A 27,097-nucleotide genomic window follows, 5' to 3' on the forward strand; every position below is an offset into this window, starting at 1 on the left:
TTCAACTTTTGGATATTTTCAGACATATATGAAAATTTCTTCTTTTAAGATTATGTATAAATGTATAATCTTCACTTATGAATTCATATATATATATATATATATATATATATATATATATATATATATATATATATATATATATATATATATATATATACACTGCTTGCGCTGGTGGGTACATGTTAACTTTAGATATGAATGATAGACTTCAGCTCACTAGATGCAGTGCTGCGCATTTCAAGCAGTTTGCATTCAGAAAAGAAAACTGAAGAGAATCATGTTTCTTTACATCCTGGGAGATGAGCTATTCTAGGCTACCCTATTAAATTCACTGGGTGACTGACAGGTAAAGTACTTATTTATTACCTTACATCTTTTATGTGTATACGCGAGAAAGACCATCCAACAAAGAAAGTAATCTTCTACATAAATACAAATAATAATACAGAAGGAAATCAGCCGTATGCCAAATACTAAATCTAATAAAAAGGACGTTTTAGCGTCCTCAAACAACTTAACCCATCTGGTAGAAAATATATGGCTCGAATCAGGTGGAACAAGTCGTAATGAGTAAGGTTCACTTTCTTCTAAACGTCAAAGACCTACGTTACCAAGACATTTGGCTACAAGAGCTGCGGGGTTAGCAGTTTTAACTCGTACTGTAATGGGAAAGTGGCTTCATCTTAGTATTTAAAATCATGATGTATTAATTTTATCACATTTTTGTAATCGTACCAGAATACATACGCACTATTAATTTGAGTTAGAGTTTTCATGACAGATATATGTGGTGCATAAATAGTCTAAATTGTGTTTCTTTTGTGCAGAGAGTTTCGTGTATTGACTTGTCTTAGCCACTTGCTATGCACATCCTATACATTCCATTACTTATGAACAAGATAACACTTACCGTATATAAGCGCTTATTTTAGTCCAAAAAAAACCTGCAAAAGCCCCATAAATCATGATATACTGTATCATAATACGGTCTGTGTTGTTTGTTCTACTGATTATTCCTAATAAACTGCACAGAGCCCGACCTGCAGGTGCGTTATGCGACTGCAGATCTGGGTCTGTGCAGTTTGCAGGTGAAGTCGTCATATACGCGGGTATATACGGTAGGTTAAAAAATAACCGCTATGGTCAATTGAATTTGTAAAATGGTGCCAAACTCTGACGAGGAGCAAACCCTACGGCAGAGGTCTGAAACTCAAATCACTATGAGGGCCACATTAGGACTTGTACATTGACTTGTACATTGGCTTGTACATTGGCTCGAGGGCCGCATCATTTAAACCTTTACATTCAGCGATCCAAAAGTGGAGTAAAAATGAAAAAAATAAATAAATAGAGCAATACATTATGCTATTCTTTTTTGTTTCGTGGTATGGAAGTATATGTCCACCCGAAATTTTATCAAAATTACTGGCTGTGATGATAAAGTCTGAATCATTAATTGTTTTTACAAATTCTGGGTATTGTTGAGAGCTGTAGAAAATGACTCTACGGGCCGCGTGTTTGAGACCCCTGCCCTTCGGGAATGATAAGCGTTGATGCTACAAGTTGGTGAATGATATTACTTTCTTTTGATGCAATTTCAAACTATTACTTCTGTGTGTGTGTACATATGAAAATTTTGTTCATGTGAGCCCGAAATCAATTTATCGAGATACACAAGTACATGTAAATGAAATGTCTAAAGAATGTATGCCAGCGATTTGATTAACAATTATAGGACGAAAAGGTAGGTATAATTATATCATTACTGTCCATGTTTACTCGACCTTCATTTTATTTACATAGTTTCTATGACAGCATTTGAAGTACCTTAGGTAAAAGAAACACTGTAATTGTATTACTTAGTGTAATAGTAAGGTGTAAGAACTGTTGATAGGGTGAGACTGGAAAACCACAAAAGCCTCGTTTCGAAACTTCTCATGCATTACGGATATCTCGTGAATTATTTCAATATGGCGTAGTTGGCATGTAAGTGACATTAATATGGTAAGTGTGCAGAATTTTTATTAAATGTAATTTCAGGGAATACAAATGGTAATTTTCATCGGTGCTGTGTCATAATAGCAAGAAATTTATGATGGAGAAAGATACATCGTTACAATAATGATGAATATTTGATAAAAAGAGTTTACTTGAGTCATACCAGTTAATTTCAAATAATACAAACTTTATTTCATTTTTCAGAATCATGGTTTTATTTTAGTAAGTGCATTTCCTTTCACATTTCACGTAATATCATGACAGCATAATCAAGATACGCCATAAATAAATCTGTAACATTGTTATGTATATTTGTGTTAATTATATCTGATTTAATTGTTTGCAAGTTTTAGAATCTTTTTATTATTTTTAAATTTCATTATATGTCAAAATAATGTAGTTCTGTTTGTTAGGAACGTAATATTTTTTTTAGAAATTAGTTTGACCTTGACTGTTCGTTTTTAATAAACACCAGGTGTTGACCTAAATCCTGACCTTGATTCAAAATTAGTAGCAACCACGTAAATAAGTTCTATTTTAATTGTAAAATGATTGGTTGTTGTCGAAGTCATGATGGGATAAGTGGTTTAAGATGCAAACATTTTTTAAATTTTATTTCTTATAGTAAAATGATTGGTTTCGTCAGGGACACACTGGATGTACCTGATTTTTAACAAGTAAATAATTTCGATGAGGTTCTGGAACATGATCACGTGATCCCCTTTTGCGTTTTAGAATACGACATAACCTTTGTTTTGGAAAAATAATCTCAGTTGCGCTTTTTCTTTTCTTTACTCACTTCTATTGGCCAAAAATCAAATGTGATGTTAGTAAATACTGTAGATCATGTCATACATGTTAAGTGGTAGGAAAACCAAATCAGAAAATACCTAAGGCACATCTACAACCTATTCTTGCCTTTGACGAACCATTTAGTATAATTATGATAGATTGTGTTAGTTCCTTACCTAAGACCAAGTCAGGTAACCAGTACCTGTTGACCATTATGTTTGAGTCAGCAAGGTTTCCAGAGGCAATTCCCTTGAGGAATATACAATCTCATACAATAGTAAAAGCGTTGATAAAGTTTTATTAATACTCAGTTTGGCCTTCCCAAGTCTGTACAGTCTGATCAAGGCTCAAATTTCATGTCTGTAATTTTCCAGCAAGTTATGTACGAATTAGGCATCCGACAATCCAAATTTTCTGCCTATCACCATGAGAACAAAGGAGCGTTAGAAAGACTGCATCAGACTTTGAAAAATATGATTCGATCATATTGTTTGATACGGATAAAGATTGGGATGAAGTTATTCTTTTACTATTGTTTGCTGCTAGGGAATCAGTTCAAGAATCTTTAGGTTTCAGTCCCTTTGAACTGGTTTTTGGACACTGTGCGTGGACCATTGAAGTTATTGAAAGAGAAACTTCTTTCTAATGAAGATTATGAAATTAGTCTTCTTGATTATGTTTCTAATTTTAAATCTGAGTTGTCAAAGGCTTGTGAGGTCGCAAGAGCAAATCTGCACTCTACTAAAACCAAAATGAGGTCAAGATATGATAACAACTCGAAGGAAAGGAGCTTTCAGCCTAGTGATAGAGCCATCGCTCTCTTTCCCATACCACAAACTCCTCTGCAGACCAAGTATTATGGTCCCTACCTAGTTGACAGGAAGGTAAATGATTTAAATTACATCATAAATACTCATGGGAGGCGTAAAAGAAACCAGCTATATCACATAAACATGCTAAAACAGTATATTGAAAGAGATAGCCAGTTTAAACATGCAATTAATTTGGTTGTACCTGTCCTACTCATTGAAGATTTATGTGAAGGAATATCATCGGACTCTACTGATATTGGAGTGGTAAATCTTCGGTATTCAGAAATTATAAAAGAATCGGACCAGAAGCTTTCACATTTGCAAGAGCAAGAAAGAAATGAACTTAAACAGTTATTATTTGAATATGAGCACTTATTTTCAGATGTTCCTACAAGAACCAACAAAATTTTCCATGATATTGAAATTGTAAATTCTAAACCTGTCATCCAACACCCGTACAGGATGAACCCTCTCAAACAGGATTACTTAAACAAATAAATTCAATATTTGCTGGAGAATGTTTTTATAGAGACCAGTAAAAGTGACTGGATTTCACCATGCATACTTGTTCCAAAACCAGACAAAACGTACGGTTTGTGTACTGATTATAATAAGCTGAACAGTGGTGTGACAAAAACAGATTCATTCCCATTACCAATAATCGATGACTGTATTGATAAGATAGGGAATGCCAGGTATGTCACCAAATTTGACCTTCTGAAAGGATTTTGGCAAATTCCACTAACGGAAAAAGCAAAGGAAATTTCGGCATTCGTGACTCAAGATGGACTTTACCAATATAAAGTAATGCCGTTTGGGATGAAAGAGTCGCCAAGTACATTTCAACGTCTCATGAGAATGATTACCTCTGATTCTAGACAATTGTGATGCTTACATCGATGATGTCCTCATCTACAACGACACCTGGAAAGACCATTTAGCAACAATTCGCAAATTCTTTGACAGACTCAGATGCACGCTTGACAATTAATTTATCTAAAGTGAGTTCTGTCGTGCTAGTGTAACTTTTCTAGGACACATCGTGGGACATAGACAAGTTAAACCTATAAATGCTAAGGTCAAGGGTATCTCTTAATTTCCCGTGTCTGTAAATAAAAAAGCAACTGATGCGATTTTCGGGCATGGCCGGATACTATCAAAACTTTTGTTCCAATGTTTCTATAATTGCTGAACTCCTGACAAATTTATTGAGTAAGAAAAACAAGTTCCTTTGGAATGAAAAATGTCAGAAGGCTTTTGACAAGTTGAAAGTCATACTTAAAAGCGTGCCAGTTCTTACAGCTCCAAATTTCAGCGAATCGTTTAAATTGTCTGTTGATGCAAGTGATGGATTGGGTTGGAGCAGCTTTGATTCAAGAAGATGAAATGGTGCTGATCATCCAGTCTGCTTATTTTCTAAGACATTAAATAAACACCAAAGAAATTATTCAACAATCGAGAAGGAATGTTTGGCTTTGATATTGGCATTAAAACATTTTGAAGTTTACCTAACTTCAGCTCCTTCTTCGAATATTGTGTTTAGTGACCACAACCCCCTTACTTTCATTGGCAAGATGAAAAATAAAAATCAAAGTCTACTAGGTATAGTTTGTTGTTACAGGAATATAATCTTGACATCATTCACATCAAGAGAAAAGATAATTTAATAACAGGCGCACTTTCTCGTGTATAACAATGTTTTGTTTCATGTACACTGTATGTAATTTATATAAGTTCTTCTTAACCTCATTTATAATTAGTCTGTGGTAAAAAGAAAGCTTTGTCATATAAATCTTTCTTTTCGTTATGGGGAAGTGTTATGTATATTTGTCTTAATTACATCTGATTTAATTGTTTGTAAGTTTTAGAATATTTTTATTTCTTTTTAAATTTCATTATATGTCAAAATAATGTAGTTCTGTTTTTAGGAACTTAATATTTTTTTAGAAAATAGTTTGATCGTAACTGTTTGTTTTAGTAAACACCAGGTGTTGACCTAGATCCTGGCCTTGATTCAAAATTAGTAGCAACCACGTAAATAAGTTCTATTTTCATTTTAATATGATTGGTTGTTGTCGAGATCATGATGGGACCACGTGGTTTAAGATGTAAACATTTTATTTTATTTCTTAGAGTAAAATTATTGGTTTCCGTCAGGGCCACACTGGGTGTACGTTATGTTTAACAAGTAAATAATTTCGACGAGGTTTCGGAACACGATCCACGTGACCCCCTTTGCGTTTTAGAATACGATATAACCTTTGTTTTGGAGAAATAATCTCTGCTGGGGTTTTTCTTTACACTGGAAGGTGTTGTGTTGTTTGGAGTTTTTTCAAATTACTTGGATTCAAAAGGAGTAATTCTTTATTTTTCCCCTGGAAAATACGTGTTCTCATATGAAATTGTTGAACAAGGACAGCTTTTATAAAATTTATTTTGATTTCCAAACCGGAGTGATATTTCTTGTTTCTACAAGGAAGTGTAGACTTCAGTACTACAGGTTACAGCATACGTCATCGTCTTCCATCTTGGATTCTTCGTCGGGATTGAAACTTGAAATCATTAGAACATTTTTTATTAGGACTTCTAAAATTTTATTCGTGGATTATTCTGGAATTAATTTTGGTTCTGATTCTTAAAACGGTAAGTTCATATTTTTTAATTTGTACAGAATTTGTCCAGGGAAATACATTATTATATTTTTTCAAAGCTTGTTGTTTTCACTCTTTCTTGTGTTACTGTTTATTCGAGCCTAAACACGTAACATAAGATCATGCACCAATGGTTCGGCAAATATTTCCATATTTTATATTTCATCTAATTGTTAGTAAACATATTTATTTACCTGTCTAGAATATGCACATGTAATAAAATAACGTCAAGTGATAATTTCCACTTATTGTTCTCTTATTGCTGACACACGAACCGAGCTCGAGCTTCAAAATATTAGTTTTTGCTTCATTTTTGGAGTTTTGGGGTACTTCGCAAAGACGGATATGATAATGTTGTTTTGCTCCACAATTCTCTTACTATAGAGAACGTTACCATACACCTATATGTTTTTCACCTTCTTGGTTTGACGGTTATTATTGATCACTATGAGGAAAGTCATTTACTGTCTACGCTAGACACTTTATGATTGTTATTGCGTGCTTAGAAAATGAACTTGAAACAGCACTAATCATACTAACTTTGTTTGTTCTTATAATAGAGGCATACATTTTCACAGTGTAGGTATTATTATTTTCTGAAAGGGCACTTAAATTTGAAAATTCCAAAACCTTTTTTAAAAAAATGATCGTTTCTTTTTTTATTCTTTTAACTTACCTCTAAAAATTTAGAATGTGAAAATGGTGACGCGGAACAAACTTGCCATCTTCTGATAGGTGCACGTCAAGTAAGTCCAAACTTTGTACTCTCAAACCCAAATTGTCGCAACCCCTATCATTCAGATATGAAAATAAAAAAAGCTGGAGACTTTTTAAACTCTCACTAATATACACACATTCCTTTATATAGCCGAAATAACTTGTGTGGAAATTCCATGGAGTAGCTGCCCTTTATATTTTTAAGCCTGTGCAAAAGTGCAAAGTTCTGGATCAAATCCAATTTAAAAAAGATTCATTCCTTGTGATTCAGGTCCACATTTTCAATAAACACGTTTACAAGTTGATGTTAGTCAAATTTACTTTAAAAGCATTTAAAAGGCAGGACTACACAGCATTATTTCAAATTTAAAATGTATGGCTGATTCATAAGCATTATTATCGAGATAAAGGACTCCAGAAACGACATCAATAGGTACAAAACGATTAAACGTCATTGGTGTTTATTTTCTATGCCCTCTCGCAAAAAGTACCTATTTTCATTCAAATCCCCAGACGATGTAAATAAATATAAACAATACCAACAATGAGGTCAACAAATATTTTTTGTCATATGTGAAAGCTGTGAAAGCTTAATTTAATAGACATTTAGTGCAAGGTAATTATTGGGTGATCACTTTTTGTTTTCGACATGGAATGAATACTACGTATCTTGATCATAAATGAGATTGCGTATTCAGAAGACACAAATGCACCAGATGAGGATTTGGAAAATGATAAAACCTTTGCTGAAGTCGCTAGTTCTCTGCCGACCAACGACCTCGGTAGCGCTGCATTTGTACGTGAACAATCGCATACAAATATATAACAGCGACAGGTTAATGCGTTTACAAATGTACAATCCACACACCAGTTTCCAATAAGGCGTAGTAGCGGTATTGTAAGAAAGGCAGCGTACTTTCGCTTGCTTACAGTACCTCCCATGCGACAGCGATGCAATTCGTGACAAAGACTTGCTCCTGAAACACTAGAATCGGACGTTTCCTCTCATACTGAACTTTACTCCCAGGTGGAGACAACCCAGGTGGAGAAATAACATATGAAATATAATACCCATGCTATCTTTAAAGTCATATGCAGTTACCTTGCTCACAATACAGTGATGAACGTGGATGCGTTGATATGGAATACCTTGGTTAGAAACTACTATCAGAGTCTGAATTAAGCTCTAATATTCCAAAATTTTATTATACTGGACACAAATATAAAGAATGGATACTTCACGCATTTCTTTCTTTAACTATCGTTCTTCAAAGAAAAATATACAAAATATTAAAACTTTATGCGATATTTCTGACATTTGATTCTTACAAGAGTTGTGTCTATTCGACAGTGAGTTAGATTGTGTCTCATCAGTATACGAAGAGTTTTATGGACCAGGGATAACACCGACTGAATCTTCGAAAGACATTCATTCAGGTATACCTTCGGGGCTGTTCGGGTATTATACAGTAGATTTCTTGCAAGTGTTGCAGAAGTACAGCACCTCCATGATTCAAGACTAATATATATTACTATTAAGACAGGGGATTCCTCTTCGCGTTTTGTAAACATTTATTTACCTTGTGATAGTGTTGAACAATTTGGAGATGTTGTCAATATTTTTGCAAATTATTTCTATTGTAGAAAATGCTAATACTCCAAATGTTTATATATCAGGAGATTGGACTACTAATATGATCTTTGGAATTTGGCCTGTTTTAATGATGAATAGGATTATATCATATCGGACTTAAAACTATCGGTAGACAAAGCAACACATTTTACTTATCTCATTGACTCACGAAATACAGTCTCTTGGTTAGATTATTGTAAGTCACGTAAGTTGTTTCTATTCGATAATCCACCAAAGACAAACGCAATTACTTATTTCCAAAGCAATCGACGCGTGCCAATAATAACCCAAAACACAAAAATAAAAAACAAACAAAACAAACAACAAATGAATACTGTAACTTTTCTAAGAAAGGGAAGGAGTTCTACAAGTCATATTTTTAATATAAATGTGGTTTTGCATATTGAGATTTAAAAAGATTGTAATAGAGAAAATTTATTGAATAAGAAAATCGGCAGACATATGCATTTTATTTGACTGAAATGATACAGAAATGGGAATAAAATGCCTTATGATACGGAAATGGATAAAATGCATTATGATACGGAATTGGAAATACAAAACCTTATGATACGGAAAGTCACTATGATACATATATGGAAATTATAGGTCTTATTAAACGTAAATGGAAATTCAGTACCTTATCATAAGGAATTGGAAATACAAGACCATACGATAAGGAAATGGAAATACATGGCCTTATTATACGGAAATGGAAATAAATATAAGGCCTTATGCTAATACAAGGCCTAGTGATACGGAAATGGAAATACAAGGCCTTATGATAAATAATATGTTAGACTTAATGGCATAGTTTGGAAGAATGCAGATAGTAAGTTCAGTTATTCATCATATTATAAGCAGGCGGGCAGCTGGACAATCAGTCAGAATCAATTTACCCTGATTGTCCAGCACAAGTACCAATGAATGGACCAAATGTTTATACGCAATCTTTAATTTATGTAACATTCGAAGATAAGTACCTTTCTACATTATGCAAAATCACATTTACAGATTACGCCGCATTATGATACCGATAAGTGTATACTAAAAATCGTTCTGACAGTGGCCACGCAGGTCTGTTAGAATACAGGGTGTGTATTTTTGTGGATTCTCACATTCAGCAAGGCATGGCAAAACACATTGATCTGGTCTGGATTTTGAAATATGCAAAAAGGTTAACCTTCCAGATCATGTAACTACCAGCGTCTCTCATTACAGGGTGCAAAACTATAGCACTGTTAACCAGGCCGCAGGTACTGCACCGAGTGTGTGCATTTTATCGATTTTTACATTTTTTTATAATATCTTGCATTAAAGCCAGCCTCTTAGAAAGTCTGAAAGGTGTTTTTCCTCATTTCAGAAACCACTGAGGCAGATATGATCCTGGGATGCAAATGACAATTATATGAAAGTCGGAGAGAGAAAGCATTTACAAACTTGTCGAAGATGTATACTAACTCAGGCGCTCTTGTGGCTTCTCTTGCCACAATTGGAGGTCTTGCTATTTTTGTGAACATCCTCTTCATTATTGTTTTCGTTGGCAGGAAAAGACTGCGAACAGCTCCAAACTACCTGCTTGTGAATCTAGCTGTAACTGATATTATGTCTGTTCTGTTGTGGACCTCCTTCACAGCCGTGTCGGCGGCCCACAATGCATGGGTACTTCCAGAGAAAGTGTGCAGTGTTCAGGTGTTCTTCATGTCATTCTGCAGCTTGCTTAATACGCACACACTAGCTGTTCTCATGATTGAACGCTTCTTCAACATTTTCAAGCCATCGAAACACGAAATTATATTCACTGATATAGTTGTGAAAGTCCTAATTATAGGGTTGTGGGTATTTGACGCGGTCATTGCATTTCAACCACTTGTGGGATGGGGCAGCTTTCGCTACTACGAAAATCAGTACCAATGTGCAATGTACTACGAAAAAAGCATTTCACAAATGAATTTCTCAGTAGTCCTAACCGTTGGCATTCCCCTAGTTGTAGTCCTGGCATTTTATATTGCAATAGTTTTAAGAATCATGATTTTAAAGAGAAAAACCAAATCTGGAGGAGCAATCGTTTTGGAGGAAAACTACGAGGCAAAAGGTGATACATATGCGGATAGGCTCAAGAGACAACAGATGAAGTTCAAAGATGCAGGGATGATGAAGAAAAAGCCAGTCCTTCAGAGGAAGGAGACAGTGACAGATGAAGGCTACATTAGCAGTGGATCAAATACTTCTTCGAATGACGAGAAGACGAGTAGTGACGAAGAAAAATATTCTTCTTCTGCCAGGAAAAAGAAACCAAAGGAAAAGTCCAAAAGCATGGAACAAAAAAAGAATGAAGATTCAGTCGAAAGGAAGGTATATTTCTTTTATAAAAGCGACTTTATCATGACAAATGTGTTTCTTATAGTAACACTAGTGTACTTGGGTTGCTGGATATTTTACCTAGCTTTAAACTACATACGAGTGAATCAGCTGTACAATGGGATTACTATATCCGGGGACTTATTTACGACGGCCGTGTGGCTATCGCATTGTGGATCCTTAGTAAAGATACCGTTCTACTTAATCAGCAAGCGGTGCCGATCAGGCCTTGCAAAAACTATTTGCAGGAAGAAAAAGCACAGACAACGCATGAATTTGATGAAGGACTAGGGGACGACAGTGTAGATGAAGCATATTCAAGACACGTAAAGAGAATATTGACTTGTCGTGGCTTGACTGATTTCAGAAGCATGCAGATAATGTATACAAGTGTTGACATGAACTATGGTAAAATTTCTCAAGATTACAGACATGCCGATTAGTGTGGCGATTCATAATTTTTTGTGGGAGGGAGAGTGCTTAATTTTCCGCCGCATTATGCAAAGCAGTGCTAGATGTGGATTGCCTTGCATTAATGGGAAACACACTTACTCGAGACTGGTTCATGTTTACTTTTATTTAATAGTATATAGAGTATTATTTCTAACTAACCAGAGTAATTATTGTAATAGTTGTGTTTCAATACGCCAAAATGTGATTAATAGCGTGGTATGGCACATAATGGACATTTAACAAAGGTTTAAATATTTCGAATGCAAGAATAAATAGAATTCTTTTTACTAACTTCGCGCTGTCAGGATTGCTACTGAAAGAATTATTTTCTTGGAGGACCGTTTGAATTTTACTGACCCTAAGTAATGACTGTAAACTAACAAAACTCTGCCTGGTTTTTGTTACAGAAGAATGAATAATAAGGATTACTTCTTGGGAAATAAGTATCACATCATGAAATCGCAGCTTGTTGACATTCCCGATCCTTCCCTTTACCCTTTAAATTTTAATATACATGTAACGAAATACTGTATTCAGGTTTGGTGTTGCTTTTTCTATTTGTATCTGAGTTTTAGAATCTAAGAGTTCTGTAAAAGCAAAAGTTATGTTATTTTCCTGGAGTGAAGCCAGGTAGACAGTAAGAAGTTTCTAACTTCTCTGCAGTGAAGTCGATTAAGAATAACACATTATTTGCAAAGCAGTGGCGGTTAAAGATTGGTAACGAACATAGCGGAAAGTACAAACTATTACTTACTTAAGCTATCAACTTATAAAACGTTACTCATAATTTCACTTTTAATGTAATTTATTATTTATACTTAGTGCTAAACCTAAATTGTATATATGTTGAAATGGAAGACGAAACTTATCAGGTTTATGGGCGGTAATAAGTTAAAAAGAGAGCGATTGTCTTTATGAATCTCGTTGCTTATGACATTATTAGGTTTGACAGTAACCTTACACAATATATAGGGTTTGCTCTGTTTTTTAATTTCGCTTGTCATATGTTTGACTTTCGATACACTTCTTCGCAAACAGATACTATTCAGTTTGGAAAACAGCTTAAGTCTACGCAGAAACCGGAAGTTAGGAGGAAAGAAGACCTGTCGTACTGTACATAAATCGAAGATACAGTCGAACATTTACCAATAATGAGGGGTATTTTATTTGTTGGAACTGAACAATTTAGGCACTATTAGAATACATTTATTTCTACAGAGGATCACTAGAATACACGTTCATAAACCTACAAAGCACTTTGACATCTTCTTTCTCTGAGTACGTTTAGAAACTCTGACCAGTACCGTCAATGCTCGCTTATAGGAGGAGTCCATCTGTAAACTGCAAAGAACCAGATCTGCCGTCGCATAATGCGCTGGCAGATCAGGATCTGTGCAGTTTGTTAGGAATCATCAGTAAAACATACAACACAGACCCTGATCTGCAGGCGTATTATGTTGCTACGGAAGATCAGGATCTATGTTGTTTGCAGTTTGACTCCACTTATAAGCGAGTATATACGGTATATATAGTATTTCCGTTTAATAAATATACGAACAGCGGTAAAACTATAAATTAAGTGTGATATTAAAATGGGTCTGATTCAAGTAATATTGTGTTCGGTGTGAAGACAATGGCTTTAAAACCCTTCTAATACACGGTGCCTTATGAAGTACATAATAAGAAATACGGCGTATAACTGACGAAAACACAGTTTGACACTTAGCGCTCGATTTCGTAACGGTATGCACAGTTACAATGTCACTTTTAAATAATCTAGGCGCCATATTAACGCGTATAAATTTTCCCTTTCTTCGAGCTATTGCACATTTTTATGAGTTTTTCGTCTCTTTAATATCTTACGGATTATACTGCTCTCTCAGACTAATACAGTCTTGAAGCAGATTATCTAAGATCGCACCTGCTTTGGAGGGAGCTATATGTTTGCCTTACCTGTTGGATTCGAATGCAAAAAAAAAACCCCACTCAAGCTATCAGCAAAACGTGACTCATCCCACACCAAATGCCTAAGACGAATGGGATGAATGTTTTGGCCTAACATATGTTATATGTATAATCTTTTAAAAATTATAAAAAGTCTCATATCGACCAGCAATATCAAAACCAAATAGTTGAAATTAAAACGATAAGATGGTAACGGTGAAAAATAAAGCTTCTTGATCAACGTGGGATATAAATGGTGTATGTTGATGAAGAGTGATGAAAAGGTACTAAAAGGGGGGGGGGTATATATATTGCATAAAACTGCACAAGGTGACAGCATAAAAGTTAGAGTTTAGAGTAAATATTCACTGCTTTCAGGAAATCTATAATACAAGTGATGTTTATTGTATCAAAAAGTTCCTTCATGTCATGCACATTGTAATACTGATCGCGCGTAGGTTGTCGGTCGAAACACTCTATCATAAAGTGCTTAACAGTGAATGGTTCATTGCAAGAAACGCACTCTGGTGGGTCTTCACCTTTGAGTATGTGGGAGCGGGTTATATAAGTATGACCAATTCGAATTCTTGCAATGACTACCCTCTCCCTACGCATGATTCTGTAGGAACTAGTCCATTCTCCTAGGGTTGGCTTGATGGCGTGAAGTTTATTGTTCACTGCATCATTCCATGATGCCTGCCACTTCTGACGTAAAGTCTCTTTGATACTAGGTTTAAAACCAGTATACAGTATTTTAAAATCAGATGGTTCATGAGATAGGGCCATTTTAGCAGGGCGATCTGCTTTTTCATTACCTTTAATACCAACATGGCTAAGTAACCAGCAATATACGATATTGCGGGAGGTACTCAGCTTAGTATTTTTGACGAGAACATTGGTCAACAGTGGGTTCTCCAGTTTTCTATTGTGTAGTGACTGAAGTACTGAGAGGGAGTCGGAGAAGATGGTGCTGTTTAAAATACGTTTGTTTTCGATATATTGCAGAGCAAGGTTTATTGCTCTGATTTCGGCTGAAAAAATTGATGTGCCATTTGGTAAGCGAACTTGTGTTGTGTGATTTCCACAAACGAAGGCTGCAGCAGCCTTTTCCTCATCCTTTGATCCGTCGGTATGAATTATTGTGTAGTTTTTAAATTCGGTGAGGAGTTCATGGTAAAAGTTGTGCAAGATGGAAGGGTTTGTCTCTGATTTTTTTTCCATCGTGTAGCTTAAATGGTACTTTTGGTTGCTTAAGTAGCCAGGGTGGTGTTTCTGGAATGGACTTTTTCTGAATTTTAGACAGATCAATTTTTTTTTACTGTCAAAGCTGGATGATATTCTAATGCCAAAGGAAGGTATGGCGTTTGTTTTTTTTCGTATAAGGCTTTGTATTTGGGTTAAAAAAAAGCTGAAAAAGCAGGGTTCAGAGGGTTTGATTTTAATTTGAGAGCATACTGTGCGGAAAGCATTTCTCTACGATGCATTAAAGGTGGTTCGTTCGCTTCAGCGAGGAGGCTTTCACACGGGGATGTTTTAAATGCTCTCCGAGCGAGTCTTATTCCTTGATGATGAATTGGATCAAGCATTCTCAAATATGACTTTCTGGCTGAACGATAAACAATGCAACCGTAGTCCAGTTTGGAGCGAATAAACGTTTTATATAAATTGAGGATGACTTTTCTATCAGCACCCCAGTCAGTATGCACTACTACTTTAACTAGGTCAAGTGCTTTTAAGCCTTTAGCTTTCAAGTTCTTTAGGTGTGGAATAAAAGTCAGTTTTCTGTTAAAGATAATACCTAAAAATTTTGTTTCTTCAACAACTGGAATAGGTGTTCCGTCTAGCGTGAGTTTAGGTTCATCGTGGTGTCGTCGGAACTGACAGAAATTCATACATACCGTTTTTGATTTCGAGAATTTGAAGCCGTTCGTACCAGCCCAATTTTGAACCTTGTTTATATTTTCCTGTAGTTGTCTTTCAATGGTATGCATGTGCTTTGATAGATAACATATTAGAAAATCAACAACATATAGCAATCCACACCATGAGTCAAACACTTGGTGATGCTATTGATTTTGATATTGAAAAGCGTCACAGATAAAATACTGCCCTGGGGCAAACCCATCTCTTGCTCGTGCAGATCCCACTCGTACCTTGAATTCTCTGAGAGAAAGTTGGGTATGAAAGAGGGCAGACGGCCTTTTAGACCCAGATCGTGCAGGTCATTTAGTAACCCGTACTTCCATGTCGTGTCATAGTCCTTTTCTAAATCGAAGAAAACGGCTACTAAATGTTCTTTCTTGATAAATGCGTCGCGAATAAATGTTTCCAGTCTAACCTGATGATCATTGGTACTCCGTCCATAACGAAAGTCACTTTAGAAAGGAGATATTAAATTGTTATTTTCCATGTACAATGCAAGCCGAGAATTGATCAATCATTCGTTCCATTGTTTTACACACACAGCTTGTGAGTGCAATAGGTCGATTGTTGGTAGGATGTTGGCTATCTTTACCTGGTTTGGGAACTGGTATTACTGTTGCTTCTTTCCAAATCTTAGGTAGATTACCAGTAATCCATACATCATTGATGAATTTCAAAAGAGATGTTAATGATGATTCTGGAAGGTGTTTTAAAAACTGGTAATGTATTTAGTCAGGCCCAGCGGATGTATCATGGCCCTTATCTAAAGCCTCCCTAAACTCCAATAGTGAGAACAGATGGTTATAACTTTCCGAGTTGTTGGATGTGAATTTTAAACGTGACGTTTCTTTTCGAGTTTTCAATTTTTAGAAGGCTTCTGAATAATTAGATGATGAGGAATCTTTAGAGAATGTGTCAGCAAGAACATTTTCTACGTCACGTTTGGAACTAAAATTGTTATTGCTCAGTTTCAGATGTCGGAGAGCTCTGTGTTTTCTCTTTCCGTTTATTTTGCGGATAGTGTCCCAAACTTTCTTAATAGAGGAACGAGAGTTTAAAGTAGAAACATATTTCTTCCATGATGCTTGTTTACTTTCCTTGATGATGCAGCGAGCTTTGGCCCGGAGAATATGATATTTACTTAAATTTTCGGAAGTCGCACGATTGTTACATTTTTTTAATGCTTCTCGGCGTTTTCTAATGGCTTCCTTACATTCCTTAGTGACCCAAGGTTTTAGGGTTCTTTTACAGTTTGTTGAGGACTTGGGAATGAATTCTTCTGCAATCTCGGTTAGAATAGATGTAAAATACTGAATAGGGTCAGTAACATTGAAAACTGTATCCTCATTCAGCCTAGTTTTACAGGGTGTTTCAAAACTTAGCCCAGTCGGCCTTCTTTATATTCCATTGTGGAATTGCGGCATTAATTGTAGAGTTAATTTTTTCAAGGCATATTGGAAAGTGATCACTGCTGTGAAGGTCATCAGCGACCTTCCATTCAGAGTCCAAAAGCAGCGAAGGAGAACATATTGTCAAATCGATACATGTATATGTACCCGTTCCTGGGCGTAAATATGTCGGTGATTTGGTGTTATATAGACACAAATCGTGTCTGGAAATGAAGTCTTCTATTTTGTGGCCTCTGTCATATAATTTCATTTGATCCCCATAAAATGTTATGGGCATTAAAATCCCCGAGTAAAATAAAGAGTGGGGGAAGTTGTTTAACAAGATAGTCTAATTCGTTTGGTACTAGGTTGGTGTTTGGTGGTATGTAAATAGAACAAAAGGTAATCACTCGATGTAGAGTGACGCTTACAGCAATGGCTTGTAAATTTGTGTTTAAAGGGATGACGCTATGAGAAGTTCTGTTGTTCACAATAACAGAGACTCCTCCTCCTGAGGCCCTGTCAACATTTTGAGAGTAGGTGTTCAACCGTGAGTAGTTTTTAAGTGTGATGTTATCCGTATCTTTCAAAAACGTTTCCTGAAGGCATAGTACTGCAGGATCGTGTTCGTTTAAAAGCAGAAGAATATCATGGTACTTGGCTTTAAGTCCTCTACAGTTCCATTGTATGATGGTGTTATTCATTACAAGTTTATATTGAGGATTCTGGAACTAGGTTAGATCTTTCGCGGAGGCAATCTGTTTGGTTATTTCTATGGAGGAAGTACGGGGGTATATTTGTTGTTGTTAGGTCTGGAGCCACCTCTTGGACATGGAGCAGTTTCTTCTGCATCCAAATCCTCAAAGTCTCCAAACCTATTGTGCAGCTTTATGGTGTCATCAGACCCCTTTTGCTGCCTATTTGTATGCGACATTTTTTATTACTGTTTGGTGATCTTGGCAGTGGAGTGTTGTTGAATGTTGTTTGAGTCGATACTGAGTTTTTCAGGGGTTTGTAAAGCGGAATGTTCGAGCTGGAAGGGGATTCAGGTGGGCCTGTTTGAGTTTGGGGGTCTTTCGTTGCTTTTTGGCTGCTTTTAACTACAGCTGAGAAGGACAGCCCGGGGAGGGATGTTCTAACTTGTAAAGCTTCCTGGCCTCTGGATAGGGGATGCTGGATGTGTATTTAACCCTCTGTATTTCCTTCTCCTGTTTCCAGGAGTCACGTTCTTTCGAATTAGCATGGTGTTCCTTTCCGCAGTTGACGCAGTGCGGAGTGGCTTTGCACTGGGATTCCCGGTGAGAAGGGTCTCCGTATCGGCCGCATATTTGTCTTTTCGAGCATCGGTCTTCATGATGGCCGTATTTTTGACATTTGTAACATCGGAGGGGATTTGGTATGTATATATCAACCTTAAATTGTAGAAATCCAACTTTGACCACTTTAGGTACTGTTGGTTTGTTAAAGGTGAGTATAATGGTGTTGGTGTCCTGCAGATTATTGTTTCGTTTGATACGAATTCTACAGACTGCAGTGACACCTTCATTTTTCATCCCCTCGACGATTTCTTTGTCGCTGACTCCAGCGAAGTCACGGCAACGAATGACGCCTTTTTGATGTATTAAGTGAAGAGTGGGCGAAACAGGTTACTGGAATATCGTGAAAGGTTTTAATTTTGTGGATATTTTCAGTATGTGCTTTGCGCTCGCACTCTACAAGTAGGCCACCTGATTTTAGTTTTTTGACACTTTTTGGCTTGCCGACTAATCCAAGTATAGTCTTTTCCACTATAAATGGCGGTTGTGCAGTAAGTGGTTTAGATTCGTCTTTTGATTGTATGACCATGAAGCGAGGAAAGGATTCCACACTACATGGTTCATCATCCGACTCAGACCCAGCTTTGGTACGTTTGTTTTGATTTTGTTTTTGATTTTCCATGTTGGTTTTTTGAAAAATGTAGCACCGGTGCTCCCCACCTACCATGGAGCCCAACAAGGGGACACTTTTCAAGTGCCAGGGATGCACAGATACCATAGTCAGTAGATAAAATTACCTTTGATTGACCCGTGAAGTCACCACCTTCTAGGTTCGGTAAAATTACCAGTTGATTGACCCGTTAAGCCACCGCCTTCTAGGACGTCTTCTAAGACTTGGGAAAGGGAAAGATAAAGGAATAGACTATAGGGGCAACGGTGGTATCAAGAAAGATACAAGGAGAAAGATAAAGAAGGTGAAGGAGTAAATAAAGACTTCCTAGGGCTCAGCGTGACAAGCCGATTTGTCGAGACCGGGCCCATCCCGACTACCGGTCTAGAAGAAGTAGAGGCCAAAGTAGTGTATTGCATGGAAAGCCTCTGCTCAACTACCAGGATCCTTTCCTCCCCCGACACGGGACGCAACCCACGGCAAACAGGTTGCCTCTACTTAGTCGCCTCTTACGACACGTAGTGAGGCACGTCGGGCCAATTCTACAACCCCGGACCCGTAGGGGGAGCCTCTGTCAGAATAGGTTAAGCATGCAAATGGAGACAGCTTGCACACATGTGAAAGCATGAATCTAGACTGTCCAGGATGCCACTAAATGGACACTACAGGGGTAGCGGGGAAGAAGATGCCAGAAAGAGACAGGGAGAAGCTCTACTGAAAAAGAGCTCAGAAAGATTAATCTGAAATGGACATCAGCAGACCACCGGAGGTGGAGAAGTCTCGAGGATGCTTCATGTGCCACACGTGGGCACGACGAGGAGAGAGAGAGAGAGAGAATATTTTTAGGACTGTGTTGCTTTATTTACACATTGCCATACGAAAGCGAAGGTATCAAGATATATTTCTATTAGTATATAATTACAAATAAAGGCGAGTATTTCTTCGTTTTCTTCGTGTGATGACCATAACCTTTAATTGGTGTTCGATTGATGTGAAATCAACAAAACTCGTTGAATAATTAAAATATTTGCTCGTTACGGCTCGTTAAACATTGATATTACTTAATTCATTTCATAACTTTCGCATGAACATTCATCGGTGATTTTCTCTCTTTCTTTTTATATATATTTGATATTACACAAGACATTTAATCACGATGTGCAAGGTAGTCCAATGTGAATAATAAAAATGCAATAGTTCTTCAGATATTTAAAAAAACTAGCATCCATTTTGTTTGCATTGTTCTATAACAGAACAATAAGTATTTTGCTTGTTCTCATATCATATGCAGTTGCAAATTTGCGGAAAGAGTTAAAGAGATTTGGTGCTCAGTGCCCGAAGAAGATAATTCTTTTCATAAATAGTACTTGGAATGGAATTATTTAGCAAATCATCCTTTTATTGAATCTTCGCACTGCAAACATAATTCACAAAGTTTATGAACAGTACATATACTGGACCAGTAAACAGTCCTTGTACAAAGTCCTACTTATAATTTTCTATCTTTCGCAATGCAATGTTCAGAAAGTCGTAACATTGCCATATGAAAACAAATGGACTGTGTCTGTCTGCCATCTGCACTTCTGTGCTAAGTGACAGGGTATGAAAACACATGTTATGCCGTGTTAGTTTGCCATCTGCACATTTGTGGTATGTTAGCATAACATACTTTTGAACACTTCCAATAAACTAATCCAAATAGTAAAAAAAATAATACAAATATTTATTTCTCTAATTAATTGTTATTTTCATTATTTTCATTGTGTATACTGAAGTTTAATTGGAAAAGTCATACTTCAAGTTGTATACGCCGTTTACAATAATTGCTCTTTGCAGCGATGTTTGGTGTTTGTTACTGGGCACTGAGACATTTTCGTTACCATATAGGCCCAACGTGTTAGCAACCAAAGGTAAATCGTTTGAGTTTGCTAACGACGAAGATGCCGACAAGTACGCCCCAGTTTTGCAGACATTTGATGATTACTTCGTCCCCAAGAGCAATGTAATCCACGAAAGATTGGCGAATAAAAGGACGAAGCAAAAAGGCATCGTCTTGTAATTGGCATTCTGGATAAAGAGGTTTCGGAAAAGCTACAAATGGAGGCCGACCATACCTTAGGGAAGGCCATACAATAGAGAAACAGTCAGAACTGGTACAAAGTGAGATACGCGACCAAAGTAAGACGGTCAAAGATTTGGATGAAATTTCTAACCAGAACAAGGTATCAAGCACTAAACCAGGGTCGACCAACCGAAATGGACAGCGTCAATGGCGAAAACTTAATCAGACTGGTCAAACAACAACATAACAAACATGTCACAAATGCAACAGGAGGCATGGTAGAGATGAGATATGTCCGGCTAAAGGAAAACAGTGCAGAAGGTGTAACAAGTCTAACCACTTTGTCATTGTATGTCAATGAAAAAGAGTAAATGAAGTCACATTCAGTGAAACACCAGCTACAAGTTATGCAGAATACCAAGAAGCATTCTTCCTTGGCTCAGTAACTATGTGCGATGTTGGTAATGAGGCATGGCGTGTGATTTTGAACATTTGTGGAGCCTCTGTTCACTTCAAAATAGACACTGGAGCAGACGCAACAGTTATGTCTGAAGTAACATACAACTTTCTTCCAACAAACCCGAAGCGAGACAATCGGAATCCATGTTGTGCAGCCCTGGAGGGATTCTGGATTCAAGGCGAGTTTATGGCACACACTACTTATAAGAAAGTATCGTACCAGTTACGAGTATTTGTCATCAAGGGACTACGTGCCAGTAATCTCCGTGGACTTGCAGTTGCACATGCAATGGGTCTTGTGAAACGAGTTGAAGAGATCAACAAAACAGCCTTTGGGCACTTTGGCCTGTTGAAGTGTGAGCCAGTAAAGATCATACTCCAAGATGATGTGAGGCCATACAGTATAGCTGCACCCATGCGTGCACAATTTCCCTTGTTGTCTAAGGTGAAAGAAGAACTGTTCCATATGCAGCAGGAAGGCATAGTTGAGGAAGTAACTGAGCCCACAGAATGATGTGCGCCTATAGTATCAGTCCATAAGAAAAATGGCAAAGTCAGAATTTGTGTTGACTTGAAGAACCTCAGTGAGCCTGTCTAACGGGAAAGATATATGCTCCCTATTCTAGATGATGTACCACCTAAGCTGATAGGCTCCATTGTCGTCTCCAAACTACATGCAGAAATCGGAATTTATCAAATACCTTTAGATGTAGAAAGTGCTAAACTGACAACCTTTGTTACACCACTGGGTCGCTTCTGCTGTCCCATTTGGTATTACGTCGGCACCAGAGATTTTTCAGAGAAAAGTTAGGGAGCTGTTGACTGGCTATAAAGGAGCAGAGGCCATTATGGATGATATATTCTCAATTATTGCAGAACCTTGAAGGAGCATGACAAACGCCTAAATTTGGTAGTGGAAAAAACTCAGTAGGAGTGTTCTTAAGGTCAATAAAGAAAGCTATGAATTTAGGAAGAACAAACTGGAATTCTTCGGTCACGTGATCAGCTCGGATGGCATACTCCCCAGTCCAACAAAGGTTGTCGCAGTGAAAGAGCTACCCGCTCCACTAAATATGAACAAGCTTCGTCGCACCATGGGTATGATCAGCTACCCAGACTTGTCTGGACCTGTTGAAATCAGACATAGCCTGGTATTGGGGCCCAGACCGGGATTACGCCTTCACACGAAAGTCAAGGAAATGCTGACATCCACCCCAGTCTTTGCATTTTATGACCATGTCAAGGTAACAGTTGTCAGCGCTAATGCCAGCAGTTATGAAATTGGTGGGGCAATATTCCATCAACATGGACAGAAACTCAAGTCAGTTGCCTTTTGTTCCAGAACACTCATTATGTAGCTGGGAAGCTTTTGGTAGTTCCTGATACCCTATCTCGGAGCCCTCTTCTAGGCCAGGAAGCCACATATGAAAAGGAAATGGAAGTTTTTATAGATTCAATGGAGGCATGCAATTCCATTTCCGATATGAATTTACAACAAGTAAAAGAAGGTTACAAGAGTGACCACCATCTGCAGACTGCAATGACTTTCACCAGAAATTGATGGCCGGATAAGAAAAATAGCTGTTCGCTAGATGTACATCCATACTTTGCTGTACGTAGCGAACTCTCGATTCAGAACGACCTATTTATATTCAGGGACAGAGTTATCATACCTGCAGTATTAAGGCCCGGAATTCTTGATAGCATTCACGAGGGTCATCAGGGATTAGCCAAATGCCCTGAGAGAGCCAAAAGTTGTGTATGGTGGCCTGGAGTTGCGAGACAGATCCAAGATCAAATTGACACACGTGAATTTTGTCGGATTAGGAAGTCAGAACAGAGGAGGTAACCAGTGAAGACAACCTCTCTACCAGACAGACCATGGCAGAAAATTGTAATCGATATTTGTGAAGCCAAACAAAACAACAAAGATACCTGGTAGATATTGATTACTTTTCACGCTATTTGGAAGTTATTCATCTATTAAAAACAACCTCCCAACAGGTAATTGGAAAGCTAGAAAGCACATTTGCATGATGGGGAATTTCAAAAAACGTAACATCAGACAATGGGACCCAGTTCACTTCCTCATAATTCAAGTTTACTGAGAAATACAACTTTTAACAAGTATTTACCAGCCCTCACTACCCACTACCCACAAGTCAGTGGTGAAGCAGAAAGTGGTGTCAAATAGCAAAGTTTATACTTAAACAGGATGATGTATTCCTTACCTTTATGGCTTATAGAGCCACACCGAAAGCTGCGACAGGTGCCCACCTTGCCCAATTGATGATGGGAGCCCGATGAAGACTACCTTGACCATTATTTGAAAGAAGCTAAACCGCAAGTGGCCAAATCTCAAAATCTTCAGGCAGAGAGACCTTAAGACAAAACAATGATATGAATTCTTTTACAACCGGTGCCTCACTACACATACTTTACCAAATATTACTGAGAGATAGCGTCAGAATCAAACGGCATGGAAATGATAACAAGTGGTCAACACCAGGCATAATTATTCAAGCCGAGAAAGACCGATAAAGCTACTTGGTAAAAGCTCCCCAAGGGATATACAGGCGCAATCGAACCCATGTACAGCAGATGAAAAGCCTTGAGAATCTATTGCAAGTCAATACAAATTCGTCTACATGCATTGCAACAAAGTCTTTACAGTGTCCTGTCAGGACTCATTTGTAGTCCAGCACAGTCTCTTAATAACACAGAGCCCGTGTCACCATCTGATGACTCTACCACCCAGCGTGACACAGTGCAGCCGAACCCCCCAGCAAGCCAACTGTACCCAAAGGGGCCCAACAGTCCACACACTCTAGTGCGGACGTTAAGTGGGAGAGTCGTCCGAAAACCATCCAAATTCAGAGATTTTGTCTAAGAAAGTAACTTTTATAGATGTGCGAACGCGTAGTTTAGTATTTGATTTCTGAATTATTGCAATATAATTGGACTTTTAGGTTTCTATAGACTATCAGGACTATCCAGTGCATGCTTACAGTAACCTATTATGAAAATCAATTCCGTCAAATTCATTCAGTGTACAGTTCAGATACAAAGACAGTAAATTAACTGCTTACTTATTTAATATTTCATATTGGTGGAAGTCATTCATTTGTTCCTATCTAGTCATAAGCAAAATGTTATGTTCGGATAATCTCAAAAGAGGGGGGATGTGTGCTACCGTAGTTTACTTGCTAGTTCTAACTAATAATTGCTCCCCTTAGTAGCTGCAACGTTAGATAGGGACTGCTCCCTCGTTTTCATGACATCATGTATGAACAGATAGTTATCTTTGGTTGGCGGCAAACAAACGATACTTACGCCACATATAATTAATGCAAGAAATAATGAATCGAAAGGATCAAAGTATGACGTGCTTGATGGTATTTGTATATGGTAACTACGGCGCTCGTCGCCTCGGTCTGATGTCAAGCTTTATATGATAGTTCATCTTGCATATTCATTTGTTAACTTTTGACATAAATTGTCAAGATACAGCATTATATAAATTCTTTTAGAGTCTGGTCACAATATAGAAAACGGGATACAGTCTGATATTTCTCCTTCAAATCAGCACATATTGCGCATGCGTGAAGTTTGGCGGTATGAAAATTGTTCTTCTTCCAGATGTAATGATAAATTCAATAAATTACATTTCTTCTATGTAAATAAGTAATTAATATTACATTATTAACTGCAAGTTCATGATACATGACGAAACAAAAGGTCGTGTCGAGAAAACCTCCCAGAAGCGTAAGAAGGATTAGACCCCCCTACCCAACCCCGGACAGTTTTCACTGACAACAACATCAACAACAGCAATATATTGCAGTTATGCCGGACAATCAGTCACCTGGAGGTGAACAGCCACAATTTGCACAGTATTCCGAGTTTTCACAAATTTCCCAGCCAGGATACATACCGCGCCCTGCGATCCAACCACATTACTACCATCTAAAATCTCCCTCACGCTCACCAACACGTGGTTATAATCAAATGTATCATGGGATTGTACACATATACAACCAACAAGACAAGGTGAACAAGTGATCAGTAATCCACATGAGGAGAATTTAGAGAAATTGTCTTGATTGGAAGAAAGACCAAATAAATTGACAACAATGAGCTAAAAGAGGACATAACTGAAGAGACGGTTTCTCTACTTGAGAGTTCTCACTTCGACTCTGATACATTGGAGAACGTGAGAAAAGCTCAGGCTACCATATTGAAGGACATGGATAACAAATGGAGAACGATTCATAGCCATCAACTATCATTCTGTCTCTCTTACATGTATCTACTGCAACATGCTTGAACACATCATTGTTAATACGACGACTGGTTGTTTGGATCGCTTTAACATTCTAACCGTATGCCAACACGGTTTCTTTGTCAAAAGAAGTTGTGAAACACAACTCGCAACCATCGTGGACGAGCTTCCTAAATCCTTAGGTAGAGGAAAGGAAAACGACCTTGCGGTCCTTGAATTTAGAAAGCTGTCGATCGTGTCCCGGTGAATGACTAGGCAAAGTTGGATCACTATGTCATCAGGTGTAGTGCTCTAAAATAGATGAAAGATTTTGTGACAGTCAGATCTCAGAGGGCTATTGTCGATGGAACATAATCAGACCACCCAGGACAGATTTTTAGTGGAGTACCTCAAGGGAGTGATTCGGGTCCCATCCTCCTCCTGGTGTTGATCAGTGATCTACCATCAAGCGTCAATTCCAACACAAGGCTATTTGCAGGTGTTTGTGTAGTTTACCGGGACACCAACACATTCAGCGACTCGAATATCCTACAAGAAGACATGAACCGACTGGCTCTCTGGGAAAGAACAATGATTATGTCTTTCCAACTAGACAATTGAACAAGTCTCCGACCATATCCGACTACACAAGCAAGCCACCGAGTATGCAATAAAGTATATTGGGGTTGAATTCTATAAAGACCTCTCTTGGAAACGCTACATTGACGATATGGTGATAAAAGGGAACTGCACCAATGGTTTCCTGCACTACAAACTCCGAATCAACAACGAGGAAGTCAAACGCTCATCATATTTCTCGCTTGTGCGGTCTGGCTTTGAGTACTGCTCAGCCGTGTATAACAAAGACTTGGCAAAAAAGACAGAGATGATTCAGAGGGGGGCTGCTAGATACACAACAAACAGATACAGAAATACTAGCATCGTCTGTGCCATACTGAATCATCTCCAGTGAGAATGGCTTGAGTCCCGGTGAATTAGTGACTAGCTGACGACTTTATTCAAAATAGTGAAGGACCTACTGCACAAATCCGTGGACAATTATCTGACCATAGCATCTAGCCTAACCAGGGTATATCACACTAATAAGTTCATGCAGAAGTCAGCCGTGACAAGCTCTTTCAAATTCACTTTCTTTCTGCGCACTATTGGGAATGGAACAAACTACCAGCAACAGTTGCAGAAGTTACTGACTTGGTATCTTACAAGCCGGAGCTTTCCAATATCACCTTCCTATGTAATCGTCAGCGGTAAATAAAATATAATAATTGTCTGGCTTTGGTAGTTGAGGTTCATTTATTTCTTCGCTGCCACGAAGACCGCAGATGACATACAAGCATCCTTAGAAAATATATATGGTTATTTTATCAGATTAAATATATTGTAAATATTCATAAAACAGAGGTTATGATTTTTAAAGAAAAGTGTTAGAAGACAAGACGATTTATTTGATTATGAGATGTGTTTCTAGACCTTGTGGATATATTTAATTATTTAGGACTTGTTTTTACTAATAGAGGCTCATTTTGATGTGCTCCTGTTACTATTGCTGGCAAAGTGTCAAAGCAATACACGTACTTCTGATTAATGTAAGCTATTAGTGAGCTCAAATGTCCAGTCAATATAGTGTGTGATTTTTTTGTATCTTTTATATCTAGACTTTGTTTTATTGCTGTGAAAATTTGGGATTTTGAAA

At 37.5% G+C, this 27,097-nt stretch overlaps 1 protein-coding gene across 1 annotated transcript; it reads left to right on the plus strand.

Annotated features, from left to right (window-relative positions):
- The first annotated feature begins 1,906 nt into the window (after window positions 1–1,906).
- Window positions 1,907–11,952, plus strand: LOC149805466 (uncharacterized). Its single transcript, XM_089936268.1, has 2 exons — window positions 1,907–2,007; window positions 9,970–11,952. Exon 2 carries the CDS (start codon window positions 10,056–10,058, stop codon window positions 11,256–11,258), a length of 1,203 nt encoding a protein of 400 aa, XP_089792394.1. The 5' UTR covers window positions 1,907–2,007; window positions 9,970–10,055; the 3' UTR covers window positions 11,259–11,952.
- The last annotated feature ends 15,145 nt before the right edge of the window (window positions 11,953–27,097 follow it).

The sequence above is a fragment of the Sinohyriopsis cumingii genome, chromosome 2, assembly GCF_028554795.1.
Source record: "Sinohyriopsis cumingii isolate HCF-2022 chromosome 2, ASM2855479v2, whole genome shotgun sequence".
Classification (NCBI taxonomy): domain Eukaryota; kingdom Metazoa; phylum Mollusca; class Bivalvia; order Unionida; family Unionidae; genus Sinohyriopsis; species Sinohyriopsis cumingii.

Bases quoted from the DNA above. Each gene is read 5' to 3' on its own strand.
- LOC149805466 (XM_089936268.1), top strand. From the start codon at position 10,056: ATGTATACTAACTCAGGCGCTCTTGTGGCTTCTCTTGCCACAATTGGA.